This window comes from Lolium perenne, chromosome 3 (assembly GCF_019359855.2).
Source record: "Lolium perenne isolate Kyuss_39 chromosome 3, Kyuss_2.0, whole genome shotgun sequence".
In the NCBI taxonomy this organism is placed as follows: Eukaryota; Viridiplantae; Streptophyta; class Magnoliopsida; order Poales; family Poaceae; genus Lolium; species Lolium perenne.
This window is the reverse complement of record NC_067246.2, coordinates 7040952-7063545: the sequence shown is the minus strand read 5'-3', so window position 1 is coordinate 7063545 and position 22594 is coordinate 7040952. Positions and strand designations below refer to the sequence as shown.

Genomic DNA, 22594 nt, shown 5'->3' with positions numbered 1-22594 from the left:
ATCCTGAAGGTGATCGCCTTCTCGACGCGCTCTCCCTTCTTGAGATTCACGGAGATGAAGCACGCCAAGGCCTTACTGACGCTAGAATAGTTCTGTCGCGGCTTTTTCCCTACTTCTTCGTGAAGAAAGAAGAACCCGAGACTTTTACTGCTCTCGCCAATTGCTTCAAATCCAAAGAAAATCTTGGACCCAGTCTTCGACAAGAAGGCCTGAAGATTGGTGTTGAAGGCACCATAGCTTTGGTTGCTGACAGCCAACAGGATGTCGACTGGGCTAAAGTTGGCGTTGTAAAGGAAATGGAGACGAAGAAATGGCAGTTTTTGATTAAGGCTGCCAAGCCAAACTCGAAGAAAATCCTTGCTTTCCTTGGATTCAAGCCAACTCCAGCTCCTAGTTCATCGAAGCCGGAGGTCAAGTAGACCACCTTGTCTTTTTTTTTGTTTTGCTTCTCTTTTGATGCTGTCGCCAAAGTAGCTTTGGCAACAACTACCCCATTAGTTCAATAGGAACCTTTTGTAATAGCCGTGTAACTATCTGACCTTATTAATGAAAAAACTATGTTGCCAAGGTATTGATATCGAAGTATTTTCTCTTCCAGTTGATTTTTGACAACTATACCACTGGGCCTCATTCCTCGGCTGCTTTACCTGCTGCGACTTGCTCGAAAAGATCCTCCGCTGCCGAGTATATTGGAGGTTCTTCGAGTGCTGCACAAAATGAAGACTTGGACGAACTCCGTCAACAACTACAGTCGATGAAAAAACAAGCTCTCGTGATCATGGAACCGTCTCGAAAATCATCTGAGAATGAAAAACGAGCTGTTCAACAAGCTCAAGAAGCCATAGCGTTGAAGGAAACTGCAATTGCTGAGGCTGCTGAAGCTACGCGCCGAGAGAATCATATGCTTGAACTGATGACTGAAGCAAGCCTGGAGATGGCGGGTATGTTCCTCAAACTTAACCTTCCTCTTTTTCTTTGCCTGTTTTCTGCTTTTAACTGGTGTACTGTCGCCAAATAGGTCCCCTTTTAGACGCTGATGCCGAAGATCAACGAGTTGACACAAGATCAAATTTTCTTATTAACCTGGCACTTGATCATGGCATCCTTTTTTGGGCTACCCCTGAACGCACCCGACAAATCGTCAGATTTCAAGACCGCTCATGCCAAGTTCATGAATTCCTCGAATTCTGTACTAAGACGTTGTCCATGATTTACAACTCCATGTTTCCTCGTAATGTTCAGCCTAAGACCCTTCCTGAGCTGATGGACAAGTTTAGGGACTCGCACAAAATCCATGGTTTTGTAAGGGCTCAACTAGTAGCTGGTGCCAGGTTTGCCCTTATCATGCTTCAGATCTGCCACTCAAAACTTGATATGACCAAGGTGGTTGAAAAAGTTCATACCAGGCTGAGGTGACGGAGGATAGGTGTCGATAGAATTGATGCAGTAGTTACACCAGTGGCTGAAGAAATAATTGGTGATCTTCTTCGAATGGATGCCGACTTTTTTGCAGACGGCCACTATGCCGATTTTCTGGGTGCCTCTGCCGAAGAAGACAAAGTCAACATTGACGATATATTAGGGCATGACTAAGTTTATTTCTTTGGTAGATAACTTCTTTGTCGAAAGGAACTGTAACTTGCTGTATATATGTTGTAAGACAATATATATTTTTTCCTAGCCCCCGAGTGTTTCGGTGGCGATTTTCTTTATTGTGTTTGCGAGGTTGAACCAAGGCAAATATATTTTTTATTGAGTATATTGTATTTGTTGGTATGAGCCCTCGAGCTTTTTGTTGATCACTATTTTGTATCTTCATTGATTTGCGAGGTGCTTTGCACCAAGGCGAAACTATCTTTTTGTAATTTGGAGATCTATATTGTAATTGCTGGGCGTGAGCCCCCGAGCCTGTCGAAGAAAAAGATGTATGTCTCCACTATCTTTACTATATTGCAGCACCGCGAGCCTGCCTCATTAAAAACCTTTCCAACCCCACTCGGTGCCCTGAAAAGGAAAAGAGTGCGTCTGAAAGCTCGCGGACGTTTCAGTACATTGTATTTTTACAAAGGAGGCACTATATTTTGACTCTAAGCGTAGAACCGCCTGAGTTGCACCACGTTCCAGGGGTTTTGCTCGGCAACCCCTGTCTTCTTGTCCTTTATCCTGTATGCTCCTCCTTCGATTACTTCTGTGACGATGTAAGGGCCAAGCCATGGCGACTCGAGTTTTTCATGGCTTTTTTGTGTAAGCCGAAGAACTAAGTCGCCCACCTAAAAGGATCTCGGGCGCAAATGTCGACTGTGGTAGTTTTTCAGGTCTTGCTGGTACTTAGTGACTCGTGATAACACTTCGTCTCGAGCTTCATCTAGTGCATCGACATCATCCTCCAATGCTTTTCTTGAAGCCTCCTCATTATATTCTGTGACTCTTGGAGAATCATGCTCTATTTCTATTGGCAGTACTGCTTCGGCTCCGTGGACCAGGAAAAACGGAGTTTCCTGTGTCGCTGTATTTGGTGTTGTTCGAATACTCCATAACACACTAAGCAACTCCTCTGGCCAAGTGTGTCGAGCTTTTTCCAATGGTGCCAGCAGGCGCTTCTTGATACCATTGCAGATGATACCATTGGCTTTCTCGACTTGTCCATTGGTCTGCGGGTGCGCAACTGATGCAAAGTGTAGTTTGATGCCTACCTCTGCACAATATGCCTTGAATTCCTTGGATGTGAAGTTACTACCATTGTCCGTGACGATGCTATGAGGTACTCCAAACCTGAAAATGATACTTTTCACGAACTTAACGACAGACGCTCCGTCTGGCGAATTTATCGGCTTCGCTTCTATCCACTTTGTGAATTCGTCGACAGCGACGAGCATGTATTCGTATCCTCCTGGCGAAGCTTTGTGCAATTTTCCCACCATATCGAGACCCCACTGAGCAAAGGGCCAAGACAGCGGTATTGGCGTCAATTCTGCTGCCGGAGAGTGAGGTTTTGCGGCAAATCTCTGGCACGCGTCGCAAGTACGAACTATTTCTTTCGCGTCCTCGATTGCTGTCAGCCAATAAAATCCTGCTCTGAAAACCTTGGCTGCTATAGCTCGGCTGCTTGCGTGATGACCACATATTCCTTCGTGTACATCCTTTAGAATTAGCCTTCCTTCTTCGGGTGTGACGCACCTTTGTAACACTCCCGAAATGCTTCGTTTGTACAGCTCCCCTTTGACTACAGTAAAGGCTTTAGAACGTCTGATAACTCGCCTTGCTTCAACTGGATCGTCGGGTATTTCTTTTCGTAGGATGTATGATGTGTATGCTTGCATCCATGGAACTTGCACCATCATTACTAGGTCTGATTCCTCTTCTTCTTCTAGTGCTTCTTTTGTAGCCCCCGAGGGTTTCTTGTCCTTCTCCTTCTTTTTTGGTTTCTTCGACTTCGTAGATCTCTCAGCTATCTCCTCCCAGAATGCACCTGGTGGAATCGCGAGACACTGCGACCCAATGTTTGCAAGAACATCGGCTTCATCATTGCTCAGCCTGCTGATGTGATTTACCTCGCATCCATCGAACAGCTTCTCTAACTCGTTGTATACTTCCTTGTATGCTATCATACTATCATTGACTGCATCACATTGATTCATGACTTGCTGAGCCACCAATTGCGAGTCACCGAAGATTTTTAGTCGAGTTGCACCACAAGCCTTCGCCATCTTCATCCCGTGTATGAGAGCTTCGTATTCTGCCTCATTGTTAGATGCGTTTGGGAACGTCATCCGCAAGACATACTTTAACTTGTCGCCTTCAGGTGATATTAGTATCACGCCTGCTCCAGCTCCCTCCAATCTCTTGGACCCGTCGAAGTTCATAGTCCATGTTCTCGATAAATCCGGGGGTCCCGTATTTTGTAGCTCCATCCATTCTGCGATGAAGTCTGGTAAAATTTGCGACTTTATTGCTTTTCTTTTTTCGTACGTGATGTCCCGAGGGGATAGTTCTATTCCCCAAAGGGAGCCACGACCTGTAGCTTCTGGATTGTTTAATATATTGGATAAAGGCGCCTCATTGACCACTATTATCGGGTGTGCCGAAAAATAGTGCCGTAATTTTCTTGCGGTTGTAAACACTCCATATGCTAGCTTCTGGTACTGCGGATACCGCTGTTTTGAAGGCGATAGAACCTCACTGATGAAATATACCGGCCTCTGTACTCCATGGAGTTTTCCTTCTTCCTCTCTTTCGACTACGAGTGCTGTGCTGACCACCTGAGGCGTGGCTGCAATGTATAACAACAGGGGTTCCTTCTCCTTAGGCGCCACCAAGATTGGTGGTGTCGAGATTGTGCGCTTGAGATCCTCGAAAGCTCTGTCTGCCTCTTCGTTCCATTGAAACTTCTCTCCCTGCTTGATCAAAGCGTAGAACGGCAACGCCTTTTCTCCCAACCTGGCGACGAATCTACTTAAAGCTGCGACTCGCCCAGTTAGTTGTTGTATTTCTTTCATCTTTGTTGGCTTCCTCATTGTTACGATAGCTTGAATTTTCTCTGGATTGGCTTCGATCCCTCTTGCTGAAACTAGGAACCCGAGAAGTTCTCCCGCAGGAACGCCGAAGGAACACTTTGTCGGGTTTAGCTTGAGGTAGAACTTGTCTAGGTTGTCGAAAGTTTCCTTTAGGTCCTCAATCAACGTTGATCCTTTTTTGTTGTTATGACGACATCGTCGATGTATACTTGTACGTTTTTCCCAATCTGTGTTGCAAGACACTTCTGCATCATCCGCTGATATGTTTCTCCCGCGTTTTTGAGACCAAAGGGCATTGTTTTGTAGCAAAACACGCCATAAGGTGTTATGAACGCTGTCTTGACTTCATCCTCTTCTTTTAATCTGATCTGGTTATAACCAGAATATGCGTCCAGGAAGGAAAGACGTTCACATCCTGCCGTGGATTCGATAATTTGATCGATCCTTGGGAGAGGAAAGTGATCCTTTGGACAATGTTTATTGAGACACGTGAAGTCGACGCACATGCGAAGGACTTTTGTGTTTTTCTTCGGCACCAACACTGGGTTAGCTACCCATGTGGCCTCTGTATGTAACTCTTTGATGAAACCAGCTTCTCTGAGTCGATCAATCTCCGACAGCATAGCTTTGCGGTTTGGTTCCGAGAAACGCCGCAAAGGTTGTTTAATTGGTCTCGCTATTGGATCCAAATTTAAGTGGTGCTCGGCAAGTTCCCTGGGTACTCCTGGCATGCCAGCTGGACACCATGCGAAGATTTTCCAGTGCTCACGGAGGAACTCGACGAGCGCGCTTTCCTATGCGAGGTCCATGTCTGTTGCAATGGACGTCGTTTTCTTTGGATCTGTCGGGTGAATCTGCACCTCCTTGGAATTCTTGGTAGTGCTAAAGGTTGGCTCCCTGAGTGGCCTTCCTACATCTGGTAACACATCATAGTCAGTTGTTAGCCTTGACGCCATATATTCTGCCTGCATCCCGAAAGTTTCTGACAGTCGATGGAAATCCTTGTCGCATTTATCTGCTAACGCAAAACTCCCCTTGACTGTAATCGGTCCCTTAGGTCCAGGTAACCTCCATAACAAGTACGTGTAGTGTGGTACCGCCATAAACCTGGCATATGCTGGTCGTCCCAACAAGGCGTGGTATTGCGACGGGAAATCCACAACTTCGAACTCCAGCCTTTCTATTCTGTAATTTTCTCGGGTTCCAAACTGAACGTCGAGATTGATTTTCCCCAGCGGATAACTCGGCTTTTCTGGCGTGATTCCATGGAAACGTGTGTCCGTGGGTTTTAGATTTGCCAGTGATATGTTCATCTTCCTTAGTGTATCTGCATACATAAGGTTTAGACTGCTGCCTCCATCTATGAATACTCGAGATACGTCGAATCCTGCGATTACTGCTGGTAAGATAAGTGCTGACTGCCCTGGTCGAGGAACTTGCTGCGGGTGATCCGCTATTGTGAAGCCAATGTCCTGTCCCGACCAATTTAGGTACTCAATCGTTGGTGGAGGCATCTTCTCTGCCATGAACACTTGTCGCGAGATTACTTTCTGAGCCCTGTTAGACGACCTAGCTTTCTGAATCATCGAGACCGCCCCGTTGGAGTTGGGGTCGACATATGGAGGTGGGTGTGGTGCTGCCGCTATTCTGAGCTGATGCCGATTTTCGTCCGTAATTGTGGGAGGAGGTGGTAGGTGGATCTCACTCCTAGGTCCCTGGGGATTTCTACTTGCTGCCTGAGCATTGGCTTGCCCTGCAAACCTCAACATTGCTTGAAAGTTTCGACAATCCTTCTGCAGATGTCCTGATTGCCTCTTCCCGTTATTGTCGAGATAGAAATGCATCTGACATGGCCCGTTCATCATATCCTCAGGAGATACGTATGGCCTTTGGAACCTTGGTCCGCTATTTTGCTTGTTATTTCGGGAGTCATCTCTATTGTCGCCCTGCTGCTCGCTACTCCTTTGATATTCATCTCTATTGTTTCCTCTAGTGCTTCCTCGAAAACCAGCCGATATTTGGCCAGGAGCATCATAACTCGAGAACTGCCGAGAAAATCTTCGTCTATTTTGAAAATTTCGATTGCGGTCCTCCTCCGGTGACCTGTGTCGCTTATTGTGAACATCATCTTCTCCATCTGCCCATCTGTTTGCTATCTCCATTAATGCTGATACTGTCTTTGGGTTGGTTCTCCCCAAGTCTTCGACAAAGTCTCCTCGTCGAATTCCTGCCACGAACACATCTATTGCTCTCTCGTCAGATATGTTCTCTGCCGAGTTTTTAATGATGTTCCACCTCTGGATGTACTTTCTCATTGATTCATCATGCTTTTGTCTACACGCCCTCAGCTCTTCTAGCGACGCCGGTTTTTTGCAGGTGGATCGGAAATTCTTGACGAAAACATCCTCAAAGCTTTCCCAGCTGTCGATGGAACCCGGAGGAAGCTTCTTTATCCAAGATCTTGCGGCTCCACTCAGGTGTACTTGAATGCTCTGCATGGCTGTTGCTCTGGTTCCGCCTATCAGCTTCACCGTCTCGAGATAATCGACTAGCCAATCCTCGGGATCCTGCAGGCCATCGAATTTTTTGAAATTATCGGGTAACTTAAACCCTGAAGGAACCCGAGTTTTTCGGACCCTCCTTGTAAAGCACGGTAACCCGCACATATCCTCTTCATCTATTTTTGGAGAATGCCGATGTTCCCTTCTATTTTGTCGTGCTCTATCCACCCGTGCTTGTGTTGCTGTGTCTCTTGCTCCACTTGTTCTCTCGGGACCTGGTGCTGCTGCAGTAGGTCGTCGACTATTTTGCCTTGCTGATCCTTCAGGAGGTGAATTTATAAACACCGTTCCCATGGCTCCGACTCCTGCCATGGCCATATTGTACAGTGCTTCTCGTGGATCTCCGAGAGGTGGCTTGGATGCGAGGATGAATGCTTGCGTCGCCATGTACCCAGCTTCTGGTGTCTTAGGGATAATGTTCCCCCTCGTGTCTATCGACATAAAGGACATGTCGAGGTTTTGAACCAGATTCTCCCTATCTGCCTCAGGTATATTGTGGAGTCGAGATCTTGCCCTGTTGCGAGCTTCCCGGTGATTGCTTCCCGAAGTACCTGATTGTCGACTCAGCTCCGCTCTTCGCCTGCTCGATGCTGAAGCTGCTTCCTGCCTCTTGTCCAACTCGATCTTCTGTTTTTCGAGCTCTCGCCTAGTACGTGCAAGCCTATACTGATACGCTTGTAACTCCTCAGGTGTCGCTGTTATGGTCATTGGCTCTGTACCATTGATAGCTCTTTCGACTCGATCCCATACTGCCTGCGGAAATCGTACCATCTCTTGTGTCCCTGTGCCGATATATTTTGTTCCTAGACCTTGCGTGAGATCTGCAGGATCGACATACGGATTTCCCGCATCGTCGAAGTTCTCTGATGTCTCCTGTTCGTGACTTGTTTCTCCAATGGCGTAGATCTGATGATATTTTGGACTCTGAACTTTGTCGGGTTTGGTGACACCATCATAGAGATTGGTGAAGACCTTTCCAACAATGGTGGATTTGTCGATGAAGTTGAAGCTGTCTATGTTGCTCGAGTCATCGCTCATATCGGAGTCCGCGGATGACTCAAAGGACATGTCGCTGGAGATCTTGGCGAGTTTTTCGCTTGCCCTGGTGCTGATGAAGCGTGGCGATGAAGTTTCCTCGTCGCCTGACTCGATTGACGATGTCGAGCTCGAAAAATCGGGATCGACCGCTGATAATCCCGACAAGATCGGAATTTCGAGACGATACACTCCTTTTTTCTCGACGCGGAAGTGGAACTTTCCGAACGTCATCTTCATGGGCTCCTCCAGATACGCATATGCATCCAAACGGGAGGGCGGGTGAGGAACAAAATCGACTAGACCAGTTTCGATCTGTTTACCTCTGTCCATTGCGTTGCTTGCGGTTGATGAAGTCGATGATCTTGAACGTGCCATCGAGATCAGCTCCTTGACACCTCTAATTCCCACAGATGGCGCCAATTGACAAGGGATTAACTTATCAATGCCTACGGATTATAGACTAGGGTTTAGTTGGAAGTAGAGGGCAAGTAAATCTCGAAGGTTTCAGCCGAAAAGTACTCGACGATTATGAAAACTAGGGTTGCGTGAAACAATGAATCGATCCTTTCTTTGTCCCTCGACTCTCCCTTATATAGGAGGCGGAGCCGAGGGATTCGTAATACACAAGTTACAGAGTCCGGGAGGGTTTCTAACCCGTCCCGTAAAATTACAAGTCTATATTTCCTAATACAACTCTAGCTTTCCTTAACACTATCTTGGGCTTCCGAACTTTACATTCTTCAAGTCGTGGGCCTTCAGTAAACCACGGGTACCATCTTTGGCAGACCCATTGGGGATGCCTATGTCACATGGTTCAACTAGGAGTTTGTCAGATGCCGCTAGCATATGTGCTGCGCAGGTGGACATGGAGTGCCGAGGAAAACCTAGTTGAAGAATTACCAGGACAGTCGGCTATCATGCCAGAGGAATCTAAGAAGAAGATGTGGCTAGCAGTAACTTGCAATGAATTCAAAGGCCTAGCGCTATGCGGGAATGAAACAGAAGATGGCAGGAAGATAATTTGGATGCACATGAAATCTATGAAGAAAGACTTGGCTTCACTGAAAAGAGAAACAGAAAAAAGAACAAAGAAAGCTCCTGCTTCAAGCGATGCAAGGAAACCAACACAATCTGCTCTAGCCCAAACAACACAGACAGATTGTCATACATAGCAGGTACCTCCAGAACAAGCTCCCTCTTGTCCGAAACCACGACAAGCTAATCGTCAAAAGAAACCTACAGGATCATCATCAAGCACAAATCCAACAGTATGTGCCACACTGTAGCTACTACCAACGCAACAGAAGGTTCAATTCCAACTGTAGCTGTTGTAGTTGAAGAAACTTCAGAAACTTAAGACACTCCTAATATCCGTGATCCTCGTGTATCAAATACTAAAGGGAGAAAACGCAAGAAAGCATATCAGAAAACCACTGGACATAGGGAGAAAGGAAGTACGCGTCGGCAAACAATGTGGCTCTACTCAACATGATTTGAGAATGTGCCCCCAGAGAGGAGAGCTCCCAGTCCAGAACTTAAAAACTGGATCATTGTATTCCTAACTACTGTCCTTCATTTAGTACTAGAGACTTGTAATATTTATTATTGAAATTCGAAAAATGCATGTGATTGTCCCTTTAGGCTCTCCGATTGACCTGCCAAATTATTTGTACCTACCTATGAGATTTTCATAGAGTACCTACCAGATTCTGATAAAGTACCTAACAGATTATTTCTGGGGAAAAATCTACTTGTCGGCGCCGCACCAGCGTTCGTCTCGTGCGACGCTGTAAAAGATTTGCAAAACGCACACGTCCCCTATATGGCAGTGCTTTAGTTGCCCGTGCGGTTCAACCGATCATTTTTTACTGTGCGTGTTTAGTGTTTTGAGATTATTGCTACCTTTTCAGCACATGCACGCGCCGGACTTGGAACGATGTGATGTATCTACGCCTCCTGCTACAAGAGATGGTACAGTACATAGTACTAGCAGACCGTGCTACACGAGCATGCTTAAGTTTTTTGCTACCCACGTCGGGTAATGTAGTACTAGTTAAAACGAGAATATTTGATAAGCAAACTTTTGAGATTTTAGACTACTGCGTATTACTACAGGTGGACCATTGCATTATAAGCCGTATGTTGTACAATTATGAGAACTCGGAAACTATCAATAAAAACTAGTTAGTTATATCTAGATAATCAGATAGCTGGATGAAAAGAACTTGGCAATTTATTTCATAAAACTAGATTGTCGTACAGAAATAACTTGATAGTTGTACAGAAGAATTTGGTGGCTACATTCGTAGCTACAGTAGAGAACATGGAAATTGGATTTAGATAACCTGGCAGCTACATAAAACAAACAGATAGTTGCGGTAGAAAAATCTGACAGTTGATCTCGATAAACCGGGTAGGTGTATAAAATTAATCTGATGGTTAAACTAAATAAATCTGATAATTGCTATTAGAAATCTAGTAGGCGTGTAAAATCTAGTAGGTCGTACATAGAGGGAAAATACGTTGGTGAACCTGGGAGCAAGCACACCCTATATTAATTTTTTTTTTAGTAATTCAGAAAAAGGTCAAAAAAATTCAAATCTTTTTGGAAATCAAAGATGATCATGTACTGTACTCGTATACGAAAGATTTACCATGGAATAACTTCTATTGTTTCCTGGGTGAAAAAAACAGACTTGAAGGTCCTATATTAAAGTACTATTCACGCTATATTCGTCATAGATTTGTTTTTTTTTGCCTGAAGTCAATGTGAATCATTTCTTGGCCAAACAATTTTATACGAGTACAATACTGGATTATCTTTCATTCCCAAAAGATTCAATTATTTTTTTACTTTATTTGAAATTACTACATTTTTTGGAGTATATAGGATGCGCCTGCACCAGAGAGCACAAAGTGCGGGTCAGTACATAGAGCCATTTCCTTAGCAAGCATACTAGTACTGTCGTGCAGAGTAGCTCGTAGTAGTGCAAAATGACAATAAAAATAGGGGACACTGTTACCGATGCTAGCTCTATTGTATAGCAATGTGCACATCATAGCAATGTGGCGGATACATTAAGGGGAACCGGCAGTTGTATAGCAAATGTGCACATCATACACATAACACATGTTGAAAAAAAACCTTGAAAAGGATAAAACTTATATTACCGGACGGCATTGTTGAACAAGTTCCACTTCCAGTTATCTTTCTCTTTGTTGAAATCGGCAGTCTACCACCTGTGAGGCATCACCCTCCGTAGCTTAGGCACATCATCTTTCGCAAGTGGAGGAACGTTCTATCCATCCCACTTCTCGACATTGTATAAGGCATGATACCCACAATCAAATCTGCCAAAAACAACACGGGGGAAAAATAAAAGAAGAGAGTCACAAATCAAAAAATGTGACGGGGAAAAATGATGAATTCCCAAAAAGTATAATATATGGTGCATGCTACAAAAAGAAGCTAACAGGACAAAAAAAACTTTGACTTACATAGTTGACTGTATTGGAACATTTATAATTTTCAAATCCCAATTCTGGATTTGAACCTTAGAGGTGCTGTAGTGTATCTTCCATACAGCCTTGATCCTACTGATTAGAGCATTTGCATGGCTTATTAGAGCTTCATCACCTTCACCCCGCATCGAGTCAAGTGCTTCGAACCTTTCAGCTTGATAGTTCATATGCAATGAGTACCAATGATTGCCTTCTTTTTGCTGTCTGGCCATCTCTTGCAAAACCGGGAATGAAATCTGAATGGATAACATACATGAGAAAAAGTTAACAGAAAAGCAGAAAAAGATTTAAAAACAAAAACGATCTAAGTACACGAAAACACAGACAACTGTGAACAAAAAATCCGTAGTGAATAAACATCCTTACCAATTTCATCACGCTTAGTGAATAATCCTTGCTCCTTTTGAATAGAGAAACCACCGCTTTCTTCTCGAATTCACCATTCATAAGGTAGACAGAAATTTGGTAAGGCACTATCAATTTCCCCTCCACAGTGTTAGTGCGCCGCAGGTACTCTATGCCGACCTCCATGCAATGATTAGACAGTTCACCTCTACCATGAATTGAATTTGCTAAATCACTCGTGTAAGCAAAACTGTCAGTGTACTTTATTATCTGGTACCTGATATAGAACAGAACCAAAACAAGCATAGTTAGACTACGAAAAAATGATGATAAACTAATAAAAACATGGCATAGAAGCCACCACATTATATTGAACAGCTAACCCAAAAAAGTTTTCGTACAGTTGCTGATATATACTAGATGTTCCACATTGCCAAAATAAATTTCCCAATGCAAAAATGAAGCTAGAGCTACAGCAAAAGCACAACTAAAAAATGCTAGAAAATACATGAAAAAAATACTGACATCCTTATGTTCGATCTGACTGGCCTCTGATGCTTGTTGCTAAGCATGATCTTCTGATATATTTCTTCTTGTTCAGCAGTTACTTTTATTGAGCCGTCAAACGGTGATTGCATATAATGTGATGACTTCTGCACTCTAGCTTTATGCGGGTACACCTTCGGAGTTGCACTGTGCACATTAGTTACCCCTTGTGATGGGAAAGGAGCTGCATCAATTTGCAGTGCTCGTTTCCTTGCTATGAATGCCTTTGATAACTCCTCATACCTTGCAAGCTCTGCCATACCATTTTCACTTAGATGAAGAGTTTTCCCTGCCATGACATCTTGTACCTCCTCAGATAATTGGAATTGTTCAAAATCATCACCACTTGATGCTCCATCTTGAGTCCCAATTTGTTGACTTAAAATACAGATAAAATGGAGACAAAAAAAAGATTAGCCTAGAAGGAATACAAAATTACTGGAATAAAACTATAGTAGTTGCCATCAGATTTGCATATAAAACAGGAAAAGTACCTTGTGTTTCTGGTTCTGCCCAAGCCTACGGCTTGACAGGCACTGGAAAATTAGGGGCTGCATCCTCATCTCCGTTAAACTCATCTACTTGAATATCACTGTCTACAGATCCTTGGGAGCAAAAGCCAAGGTGAAAACTTGGTGGTGTGAACATACCAATACGGTTGTCCCTAACAGCTCCACTTGATCCACCCTTTTCATTTTCCACCCTTTTCCTTTTTCGAGGCCTCTCTTGTATTGAGTTTGATTGTTGTGCAGCAAACCTTGATAGCCCTCCCATTTTCTTCACAGATTTAGAAAATTTCCTAACTGCATCTTGAACTTCAGGCGGTACAAAAACATGGCAACGGTTCAATAACCCAGGAATACCTAAGTTAGCGCCAGCAAGAGGAGACAATCTGAATGGCATTCCAGATTGAGAATTGACTGAAGTGAACTGCCTCTGTGCTACTGGAGAGGACACAATTGATCTGCATGTGTTTGCATCAAGGTGTGGTGCCTGAGCTTCAGTAACATTTGGAGAAATTGGAATATCGTTGTCCTTTGTTTTGCCTTCTCCTACTGGTGGGCATTTCCTATCGCCACTAGTACTCGGAACATAACTTGTGCCTTGCTGCATTGTGACAATAGGAGAAATTGCAATGGCAGTTCTCAGAGAATTCCCATCACCAACAATGTGGCTACCGTCCTTCTGAGGTGGTTTGCTACTAACAGTTGGTGATACCACAAATGATGTGCTTGAGGACTTTCCATCTTCTGGTGATGCAGACTCAGTAATCGCATCATTTCCACCATTCCTATCAGCTTTGTCACTGTATATAGAAGCAAGCCTTGGAGACTTCCTTGATGGTGTAGTGGTTGCTATACCATGGCGTTTCCTACATGTCCAGCTTGAAAAAGTTAAGGATTGAAACATACAAACCGAAAATAAGATACGCGAGACATAAGTTATGCAAGAAAAAACTGATTAAAACCTTTTTTTTTGGAGTTTCATTGGATACTATTGCAGGCACATGGGCATCCACCAAATTCCCACTGTTTGTTGACTCTTCAATGATGACATCCTTGACTTTTAATTCAACATTACCACTGGTTGCATTTAAATGATCATCAATAAAATACCTACATAAAAAAAAGACAGGAACCTTACTTACCATCATAATAGGAGCCATTAAAAAAACTTATGTGGAGAGCATAAAAAAAGGATACAACTACCATCCTATGTTGACCAACAAGAAACCATGTTAGTTACTCACAGCCTCCATTATTTCCACATTCAACTACCAGTTTAAGTAGACAACCCTATCAGGTTAATTAAACTAATAAAAAAACATGATTCCTAGACACAACTACCAGTTATATACATACAAAACTATCAGTTTAAATACCATCAGCAGCCATGATTTGTACATACAACTACCAGTTTATATATACCAAACTATCAGGTTAATTACGAAAGTTATTTTAACAATTGCTAGCAGGTTTCTTCTTCACAGGACATAGTGATGTGCAGGGCGTATAGAAAGAATTTTCATGGTTTCTTGTGAACTAATTCCATAGTTTTTCATGCATGTAAAACAGATAAAAGTAAAAGTTTACCTTTCTGGTATGGTTTCCAAAACTTGTTGTCCATGGTCAGGTATAGACTTTATCATGGCAATAGAATCACTTCCTTGCTCAGACACACGAACAGGGATTCCAAATTCTTGTGCTACAACATTCTTGATCCTATTATTCGCAATTGTTTCAGAAGATGATGGAACCCTTGACTCTTTCGTTCTTTTACAATTACTTAGACTTGCTGCAAGACGAGCTGCACTACCCCTGATTCTGTCATCATCTTGCGGAGTGGACTCCAAAGGTGAATTAGTTTCATTCCCACCACCATTCACTTCATCAGATCCATCTAAGTCACTCAAGGATGGTACATTTATTTGCGAGTGCATGGCAGGAGGAGATGCACTACTAATCGTATCTTCCTGAAGTTTCTTTTGTGTTTCAACAGCAGGAGATAGTTTAGCTGGGCTGGTAATTCCATCTTGCCGACCTTCATTCCTTCTGCCAACAACAGGGGATACAGACTTTTTCTTTGCATGGCCAGTTGCACATCCAACTTTTGTAGGAGCAGCTACATTTCTAGATGCATCATTCTGGTGTGCGTCACGTTCAGATAACTCCGTGTCAACGTCACTTGATTCTCCGTCGCTACATTGTGTCAGTCCTTGAACAAGGCTGCTCAACAGACCATTAAGGCTTGGTGCAAAGTTCTGCATTAAAGTGAATGCTTTCACCCATTGCTGTGGAAGGAAAAAACAAAAAGCTAAAAAATATGAATACAAAAAATTGAACATGGATATGAAGACACACAAAAAAAATGGCGACTAGCCAGCAGCGCCACAAAATTTTAGTTCTTGTGTAGTGCACTAATATGTAACTTCCTAATTACTATAGTTTACATGTATTACAAAGAATTTAAAATACTGTACTAGTACTATCTGTTTCCGAGATAAATTACCCCAGAATTTAAAATTACAGGTAACCAGGTTAGTTGGACACACTTTGCATGCCATTATGTATCACACTTAAGCAAGCACAGGGGGCACAAAAAAGTGCAAGCAAATTGTAGAAGATAGAAAAATCCCATGCCCTCAATGTGTTGCAGAAAAACAAAGTAAGGAAAACAATTCCCGCACCCAACACACCGCAAAAAACCCAAGACGATTAAAAACAAATTAACTACCTTTTGCGTGCAACTGGGATGCGTATTAAGCTTCATCGAGGAATCAAATCCATCTGGACCACCGAAAAGACCCATTTCAAGAGCAACAACCTCTTTATACTCATCCTTCAACTGAAAAGTCAAAAAAATATGAATGAATACAGTGAGCGATAATTACTGATAAGTAGATGCATGTGAGAAGTAGCTGCATTGAGAATTTCGACATATACAAAATGCTAACCTCCAATGAACCGAAAGTGGTTGTATCATACTCATGTACATCCAATGCTCCCACTGCATCAATAGCTAACTTTGACCAAGCATTTATAGCAAATTTAGCATTGCCCAGCTCGAGCTCGAAATGATCAGTTTAAAGAGCATCAAAATATCTCAACTTGTATACCCACAATGAAGATACACATGAAAAGAAAAGCAAAACAGATCATTTAAGTTAGGATTGTTACATGCACAAAAATAAAAAATCACAATTACACAGCATCGAGAAAACATGTCTAAATAAGAAGAGGAACAGTAATAATACACAGGAACTAGGGAAACTCACCATGCAGTACAGTAAACAACCCTTTTTGTATTTCTGATTTGATAGGTGGTCATGAAGTTCATCAGCAACAAATTTGCAGAGGTTCAATTCATTCGCACGAGCAATGTCGACCTAAAAAACAAGATGCCACCAACAAATTCATGAGATAAAAACAACAACAGAGAACCAACACTTAAGCTGATGTAGACAGACAAAGTTAGGATTATACATTAAAACCCATATTAAAGCACTAAAAAGAAAAAAGTTATTACCAGCATAGGATAACATTTGTTACTCATCTTGTTATCAGTTGTAGGAGCTACTACTGTTGACATAATGAACAACATCCATAGCTCCTTGAAAGAATCATCAGCTCCCTCATACTATTCAACCATCCTCGCGAGATCGGAAACCTTTGGCCTAATACTTCCAACAGGAAAAAGCCTCGCAGCAATGACAGCTTCCAACTCGTAATCAGAATAATACTGAACCTCCAACTGCCCCCGTGGAAGACCATTCATAATATGAACCGACTCTTCTGTCAAAGGTATCGCACCACGGAAAGGGACTACAAATGCTCTCCTAGCTGGTTCGTAACATTGCACAAACCAACTAATAAGTGGGTTGTGCAGCTGTTCACACTTGATATCCAGAAAGCTTCCCAGTCCCATGGATACTATGGCATCACGCTTCTCTTGAGTCAAGTTACTATATAGCTTAATTATGGAAGCTGGAGATGCCCTATTTCGGTCTCCACTAAAAGCCTGTCGAAAAAACAATAAAGAAACCAAAATGAACATGAGAACTAGATTAACTAAAAAACTTATGGAAACCTGGAAAAAGTGCATAACCAAGTTCTTCAAAAGTTATTATAACAAAAACCAGCAGGTTATGCAAAAAAAAAACTACCATATTCCTCACATTTGCAACTACCATGTTCCTCAAAAGTAGATACCAGCTTACTATAACATGGCTGCAAGATTCATCAAAAAACAGCTACATAATTATTCACATGCAACTACCATATTTGTTGAATTACCTACCAAATTAGTACAACATGGCTACCAGGTACATGAATTGCAGCTAAAAAAATTATTCTCATGCAACTACCATATTTTTTAAAATTACCTACCAGCTTAGTATAACATGGCTACCAGGTTCATCAAATGCATCTACATAATTATTCACATGCAACTACCATATTTGTTGAATTACCTATGAAATTAGTACAACATGGCTACCAGGTACATGAATTGCAGCTAAAAAAATCATTCTCATGCAACTACCATATTTTTAAAAATTACCTACCAGTTTAGTATAACACGACTACCAGGTTCATCAAATGCATCTACATAATTATTCACATGCAACTACCAAAGTTGTTGAATTACATATCAGATTAGTATAACATGGATACCAGGTACATCAAAAGAATACATTCTCATGGAACTAGCATATTTTTAAAATTTACCTACCAGATTAGTACAACATGCCAACCAGGTTCATCAAAATTCAGCTGAAAAAAAATTATTCCCATGCACCTACTGTATTTCCTTGGACTACCGCAATATTAAAACACAATTACAGGGTTTCCCAGAAAGCAAAAGGTTGTCCGCATCCGCATGGATTGGACATTTGCAGAGGATACATTTCCTAGAATAATAAACGAGGTAGCAGTGTGATAATAGAAAAATGGTAAAAAAGAGCATGATATAGAACCTACTGCATATCAAATACCAGAGAATAGTCATAAAAAAGTCTCACATGAGAGTGACAAAAAAAAACATACATGGTGGCGCTTACGAACTGCTTTCCCTTTACGACCAGCATTGTTTCACACTGTCTTCCTCCTAGCCATGGTGGCACCGCCTATGATTAACAACAAAACAGACTATGTAAACAAAAATGAGATGACAAAACACATATCAAAAACCAAAAAGCTACAAAAAGGGCTACCATTGCTAAGCATCTTGAAAACATGAGTTTGCCATCATCTGGAACTATCAAAAATCTAAACCTAGAGTAACATAATGACAAGATCTGAAAAATAACAAAAACAGGGGCGCCACGCATCATATCCAGTCCCCCATTTTGCTTCTTACTCCTGTTCCTGGCTTCTGCTCTAATCCTATTTTCCTTCTTCACTAACTCAGCTCAGAGAGAGAGAAACGAGGAGATAAGAAGCGGAGGCCATGGCTGGACAGGTGAGCAAGGAGCTAGGGATCATGCTAATGCAGGCCATCCTAGTCGCGAAGAACATCCGCACCCATCGCACCACCTGCTGCAGATCTGCCGACGGCTGGAGCATCTCAGCTTCGGCGACAAAAAACAGGCGGTAGGGGACCAGGTACAAGGGCACGGCAGCGACCTCTTCAAGGTCTACTTCATCTGCAACGAGGCCGGCGCGCGCATCCTCGCAACCTGCCTCAAGCTGGCGGCCCAACACGTCGCCCGCCTCGCCGTCAACCTCGCCATCGCCGCCATGCCCGATGAAAAGCTCCACGACGAGCTTGTCCCGCAGCGGCTCCCCCGCGCGCCCGACCACCCCAACAAAGCACTCCAGCCACCCTCCAAACCCCAAGACCCACCGATGACCAGCGAATCTGACGACAAAATCACGACCAGCGAAAAGCCGCCGGGAACGACGAACTACCAGCGTAAAATACAGAACGGTATGACGCCGGAAACGGGCTAAAAATACACCAGGAGATGCGCGGAGACTCACCGTGGGGCGACGTGCGGCGGATCTACTCGCCGGCGGCGAGGAATCGGAGAAACGCCGGCGGCGAGCGAGCTCCGCCCCCAAATCGCCTCGGAGACGGAAAGAGAGATGAGAGAGAAACCGACGGCCAAAAATGAGCGGTGGGACAAAAAAATATCTGAAATAATTTCAGGTAGCCCGCATCCCGAAATAAAAAAAATACGCTGACATGTGGGGCTCCCAATCTGTCTAAAGCGGCACGTGCACGCGGCGAGGGGGGTTGCGCTCGCTCCATTAGATGGCGACGCGCGAATCTTAAAGGAGCCGGTCGCACGGAGGGTTCCTTTCTTTCTGGTGAATTCATCTCCTGAGCATCACAGACACAGAGTGGCGCGAATTCAACAAATACACCACAGAGTTCGCAATTAGTCCACGCTGGTGCTTCGTGCGCTCTAAAATCCCCACTCAGACAACAAATTCGCAGGCCCGGATGCAAAATATTTCCCTCCCCTGAGCTCCCCAATCCTTACGGACAGCAACGCGGGATTGCAAAAGGGGGCGAGAATCTCTGTACCTGGAAGAGGATGGTGAGGCGGGCGAGCGGCGCGGTGCAGGTCTTGCTGACGACGCCGGCGAGCCCGCCGGCGGCCAGGTGCGCCGCCGTGCCGATGTGGCGCTGCTGCTGCTCACCCGCGCCTCCGTCTGCATCGGGAGGGAGTGGGGATTGTGTCAACGTCCCGCTCCCACCTGCCAGCGAGGACCTGGACAGCGACTGGACGGCGACCACTGACGCAAGCAAGGCAAGGCCCAGGAGGCAAGCCAAGCTACCGGCCAAATTCAAGGATTACCAGCTGGGCCTCCATAAGCCCATGTAATAGGATAGCTATCTCGTTATAAGGACATCGTTCTGCTTCGTTAGGCTTGGCTAGGATTTGGATGGATGGACGACAGTGCCGTGTTTATGTGAACTCGCTCGGGGGAGGTTGGGAGGAGAGCAATGGAACCCTAATTCCTGTCTCTACTTCTGTGATCCGTTCGAATACTCCTAGAAATCCGCAGGGATCTTACATCTGGTATCAGAGCTCCTAGATCCACCGTCCTGGAAGCCATGGAGAACCTCTTGCCGGAGGCCCGGGCGATCTACGAGATCATCACGGCGGAGACTAGGGAGGCCTACGAGAACCGCTTCCTCGACTACAAGAAGGAATCCCTCGATGCCGTCAGGACCTTCGTCGAGGACACCACCAAGCAGTTCGCGAGCGTCAACGCCTCCATCGCCACTGTACAAGCTTCCATGGGCACCGAGCTCGCGGCGGTGCAAGCGGCCCTGGGCGCAGACCTGGCCATCATCAAGGGAGGCCTCAGCGCTAAGATCTCGCAGCTGGCCTCTACCGTTGGCCGCGCCATCCAGTCTCCTCGACCAGCCTCGGTGGAGGGAGCCCCCGGGTCCATTCCACGGACGCCGGGAGTTGGTGCTGCCGGCCCTCATGGGAACTGCATCGCAACTAACCACCGGGGGATGGCCTCAGCGCCTCCTCCAGTAGGAGGTAACAATTCGTCCGCATATTTTTCCGATTCCGTGTACTACCCTGGAGAAACTTCCTCAATTACTGACGCCAACGCCTCTGCGCCTCGAATTGAGTTGCCCCAATTCGATGGAGCCAACCCTAAACTCTGGCAGCGTCGATGTGAAGAGTATTACATGAGGTGGAGCACACCCCAGTCTCTCTGGGTCTCCTACGGGCCATCTTAGTTCACCGGTGCTGCAGCTACGTGGCTTGAATCGTTCCTGACAAAGTCTCCTCATGCTGGATGGGACGAACTGGTGCGCGGCATGATGGCTCGATTCATGCGCAATCAACACACCATTTTGCTCCGCAGGTTCTATCACATTACTCAGACTGCTACTGTAGAGGATTATGTTCAGCGATTTTCAGATTTAGTGGATCAGCTATCTGCGTATGAGCCACACCCTGAATCAATTCGGAATATGACAAGGTTCCTGGATGGACTGAAGCCAGCCGTCAGGGTTTTAGTAGCTATACAGCAGCCTGAAGATCTTGACACAGCTTTTACTTTGGCGCTCCTGTATGAGGAATTAGGAGAAGGAACTAACCCCTTTGCGGCCAATTCACCTCCTCGTCAAGGCACCGGCAGAACTCTACCACATACTTACCCGCCACCGCCACCACCGCCGGCGAAATGGGTATCAAAATCAGTAGAAGAGAAGAAACAAATTGAAGCAACTAGAGGTAGTTCTGATGACAAATGGAGCAATCTAAAGGCTTACCGCAGGGCCAAGGGTTTGTGTTTCATCTGTGGGGAAAAATGGGGCAAGGAACATGTGTGTAAAGGATCTGTTCAACTCCACATTGTACAAGAAAAGCTGAACTGTATGCAGACAGAGCTAACTGATGAAGGGCCAGACGATGAATCAGACACTGAATCACAACACCTTATGTGTCTGTCGGTAGCAGCGGCTGATTCCAAGGAACAATCCCAGAAAACTCTGCAACTCAGAGTTACTGTGCAAGGACACTCTATGCTTTTCCTGGTTGACTCTGGCAGCTCCGCATGCTTTATTGATCAGAGCAAGGCACACCTTCTTACAAGCCAGCAAAAGATGGACAGAACCCTTAAGGTGCAAGTAGCTAGAGGAGAAGTTTTGCAGTCCAGTGAATATTTCCCCCAACTCGGTTGGTCAGCAGGTGGTCATGATTTTGTGGATTCGTTCAGGGTGCCACCGCTCAAAAGCTATGATGGAATAGTGGGACATGACTCATTAGCTAAGCACAGTCCAATGCTCACCCATTGGTCTCAACATTGGTTGGTGTTGTTTCAAGACGGACAGTTACTAGTATTGCATGGAGAAGGGGCGGATGATATTACCCATGCACTCATCGAGTTACACGTGGTACAAGATATTCAAGATCAAGATGCAGAACATCACAAACCAGGAGTACAAGAATTACTGGACAAATTTTCCTCCGTGTTTGATAATCCCACTAGCCTTCCTCCCAGCAGGCAGTATGACCACCAAATTCCATTGATTCCTGGAGCTCGACCAGTATCTATGAGACCTTACAGAGTTGCTCTAGAATTGAAATCTGAATTGGAGAAACAGATACAGGAGCTGTTGAAACAGGGTGTCATTACTCACATCAATAGTGCTTTTGCATCCCCAGTCATATTAGTGAAGAAAAGTGACCATACTTGGAGATTGGTAGTTGATTACCGACATTTGAATGCCCTTACAGTTAAAGGCAAATACCCTCTTCCAGTAATTGATGAGTTGCTCGATGAATTAGCTGGATCCAAGTGGTTCTCAAAACTAGATTTACGGGCTAGTTATTACCAGATCCGCTTGGCACCTGGGGAAGAGTATAAAACTGCATTCCAGACTCACAATGGACATTATGAGTTCATGGTCATGGCGTTTGGTCTTACTGGTGCTCCAGCTACATTCCAATTTGCCATGAATGCTTCCTTAGCTCCGGTGCTGCGAAAGTTTGCTCTGGTTTTCTTTGACGACATCTTGATTTACAGCCACTCGTATGAAGAACACTTAGGACATGTACAAGAAGTGTTGGCCATTCTTCAGCGTGACAAGTGA

At 44.4% G+C, this 22594-nt stretch overlaps 2 protein-coding genes across 2 annotated transcripts in view; one reads left to right on the top strand and one right to left on the bottom strand.

The window, feature by feature from the left end:
- Positions 1-20091, bottom strand: part of LOC127325624 (uncharacterized) — a 27308-nt gene extending 7217 nt beyond the window's left edge. Inside the window, exons 1-14 of the mRNA XM_071827041.1 lie at positions 20025-20091; positions 19556-19767; positions 18070-18149; positions 16553-17044; positions 16302-16412; positions 15981-16133; positions 15761-15871; positions 14620-15317; positions 13995-14142; positions 13021-13898; positions 12506-12904; positions 12002-12257; positions 11612-11871; positions 11285-11464 (exon numbers count right to left, since the gene is read on the bottom strand). Coding sequence (XP_071683142.1) covers positions 17002-17044; positions 18070-18149; positions 19556-19767; positions 20025-20091 — 402 coding nt within the window. The 3' untranslated portion in view covers positions 11285-11464; positions 11612-11871; positions 12002-12257; ... (6 more) ...; positions 16302-16412; positions 16553-17001. The remainder of the gene's footprint in view (positions 1-11284; positions 11465-11611; positions 11872-12001; positions 12258-12505; positions 12905-13020; positions 13899-13994; positions 14143-14619; positions 15318-15760; positions 15872-15980; positions 16134-16301; positions 16413-16552; positions 17045-18069; positions 18150-19555; positions 19768-20024) is intronic.
- LOC139837773 (uncharacterized) lies at positions 20090-22594 on the top strand. Its single transcript, XM_071827040.1, has 2 exons — positions 20090-20528; positions 20751-22594. Exons 1-2 carry the CDS (start codon positions 20090-20092, stop codon positions 22592-22594), a joined length of 2283 nt encoding a protein of 760 aa, XP_071683141.1.

Bases quoted from the DNA above. Each gene is read 5' to 3' on its own strand.
- LOC139837773 (XM_071827040.1), top strand. From the start codon at position 20,090: ATGGAGAACCTCTTGCCGGAGGCCCGGGCGATCTACGAGATCATCACG. The intron at 20,529-20,750 runs GTAACAATTCGT...CCGGTGCTGCAG, and splicing joins AGCGCCTCCTCCAGTAGGAG to CTACGTGGCTTGAATCGTTC.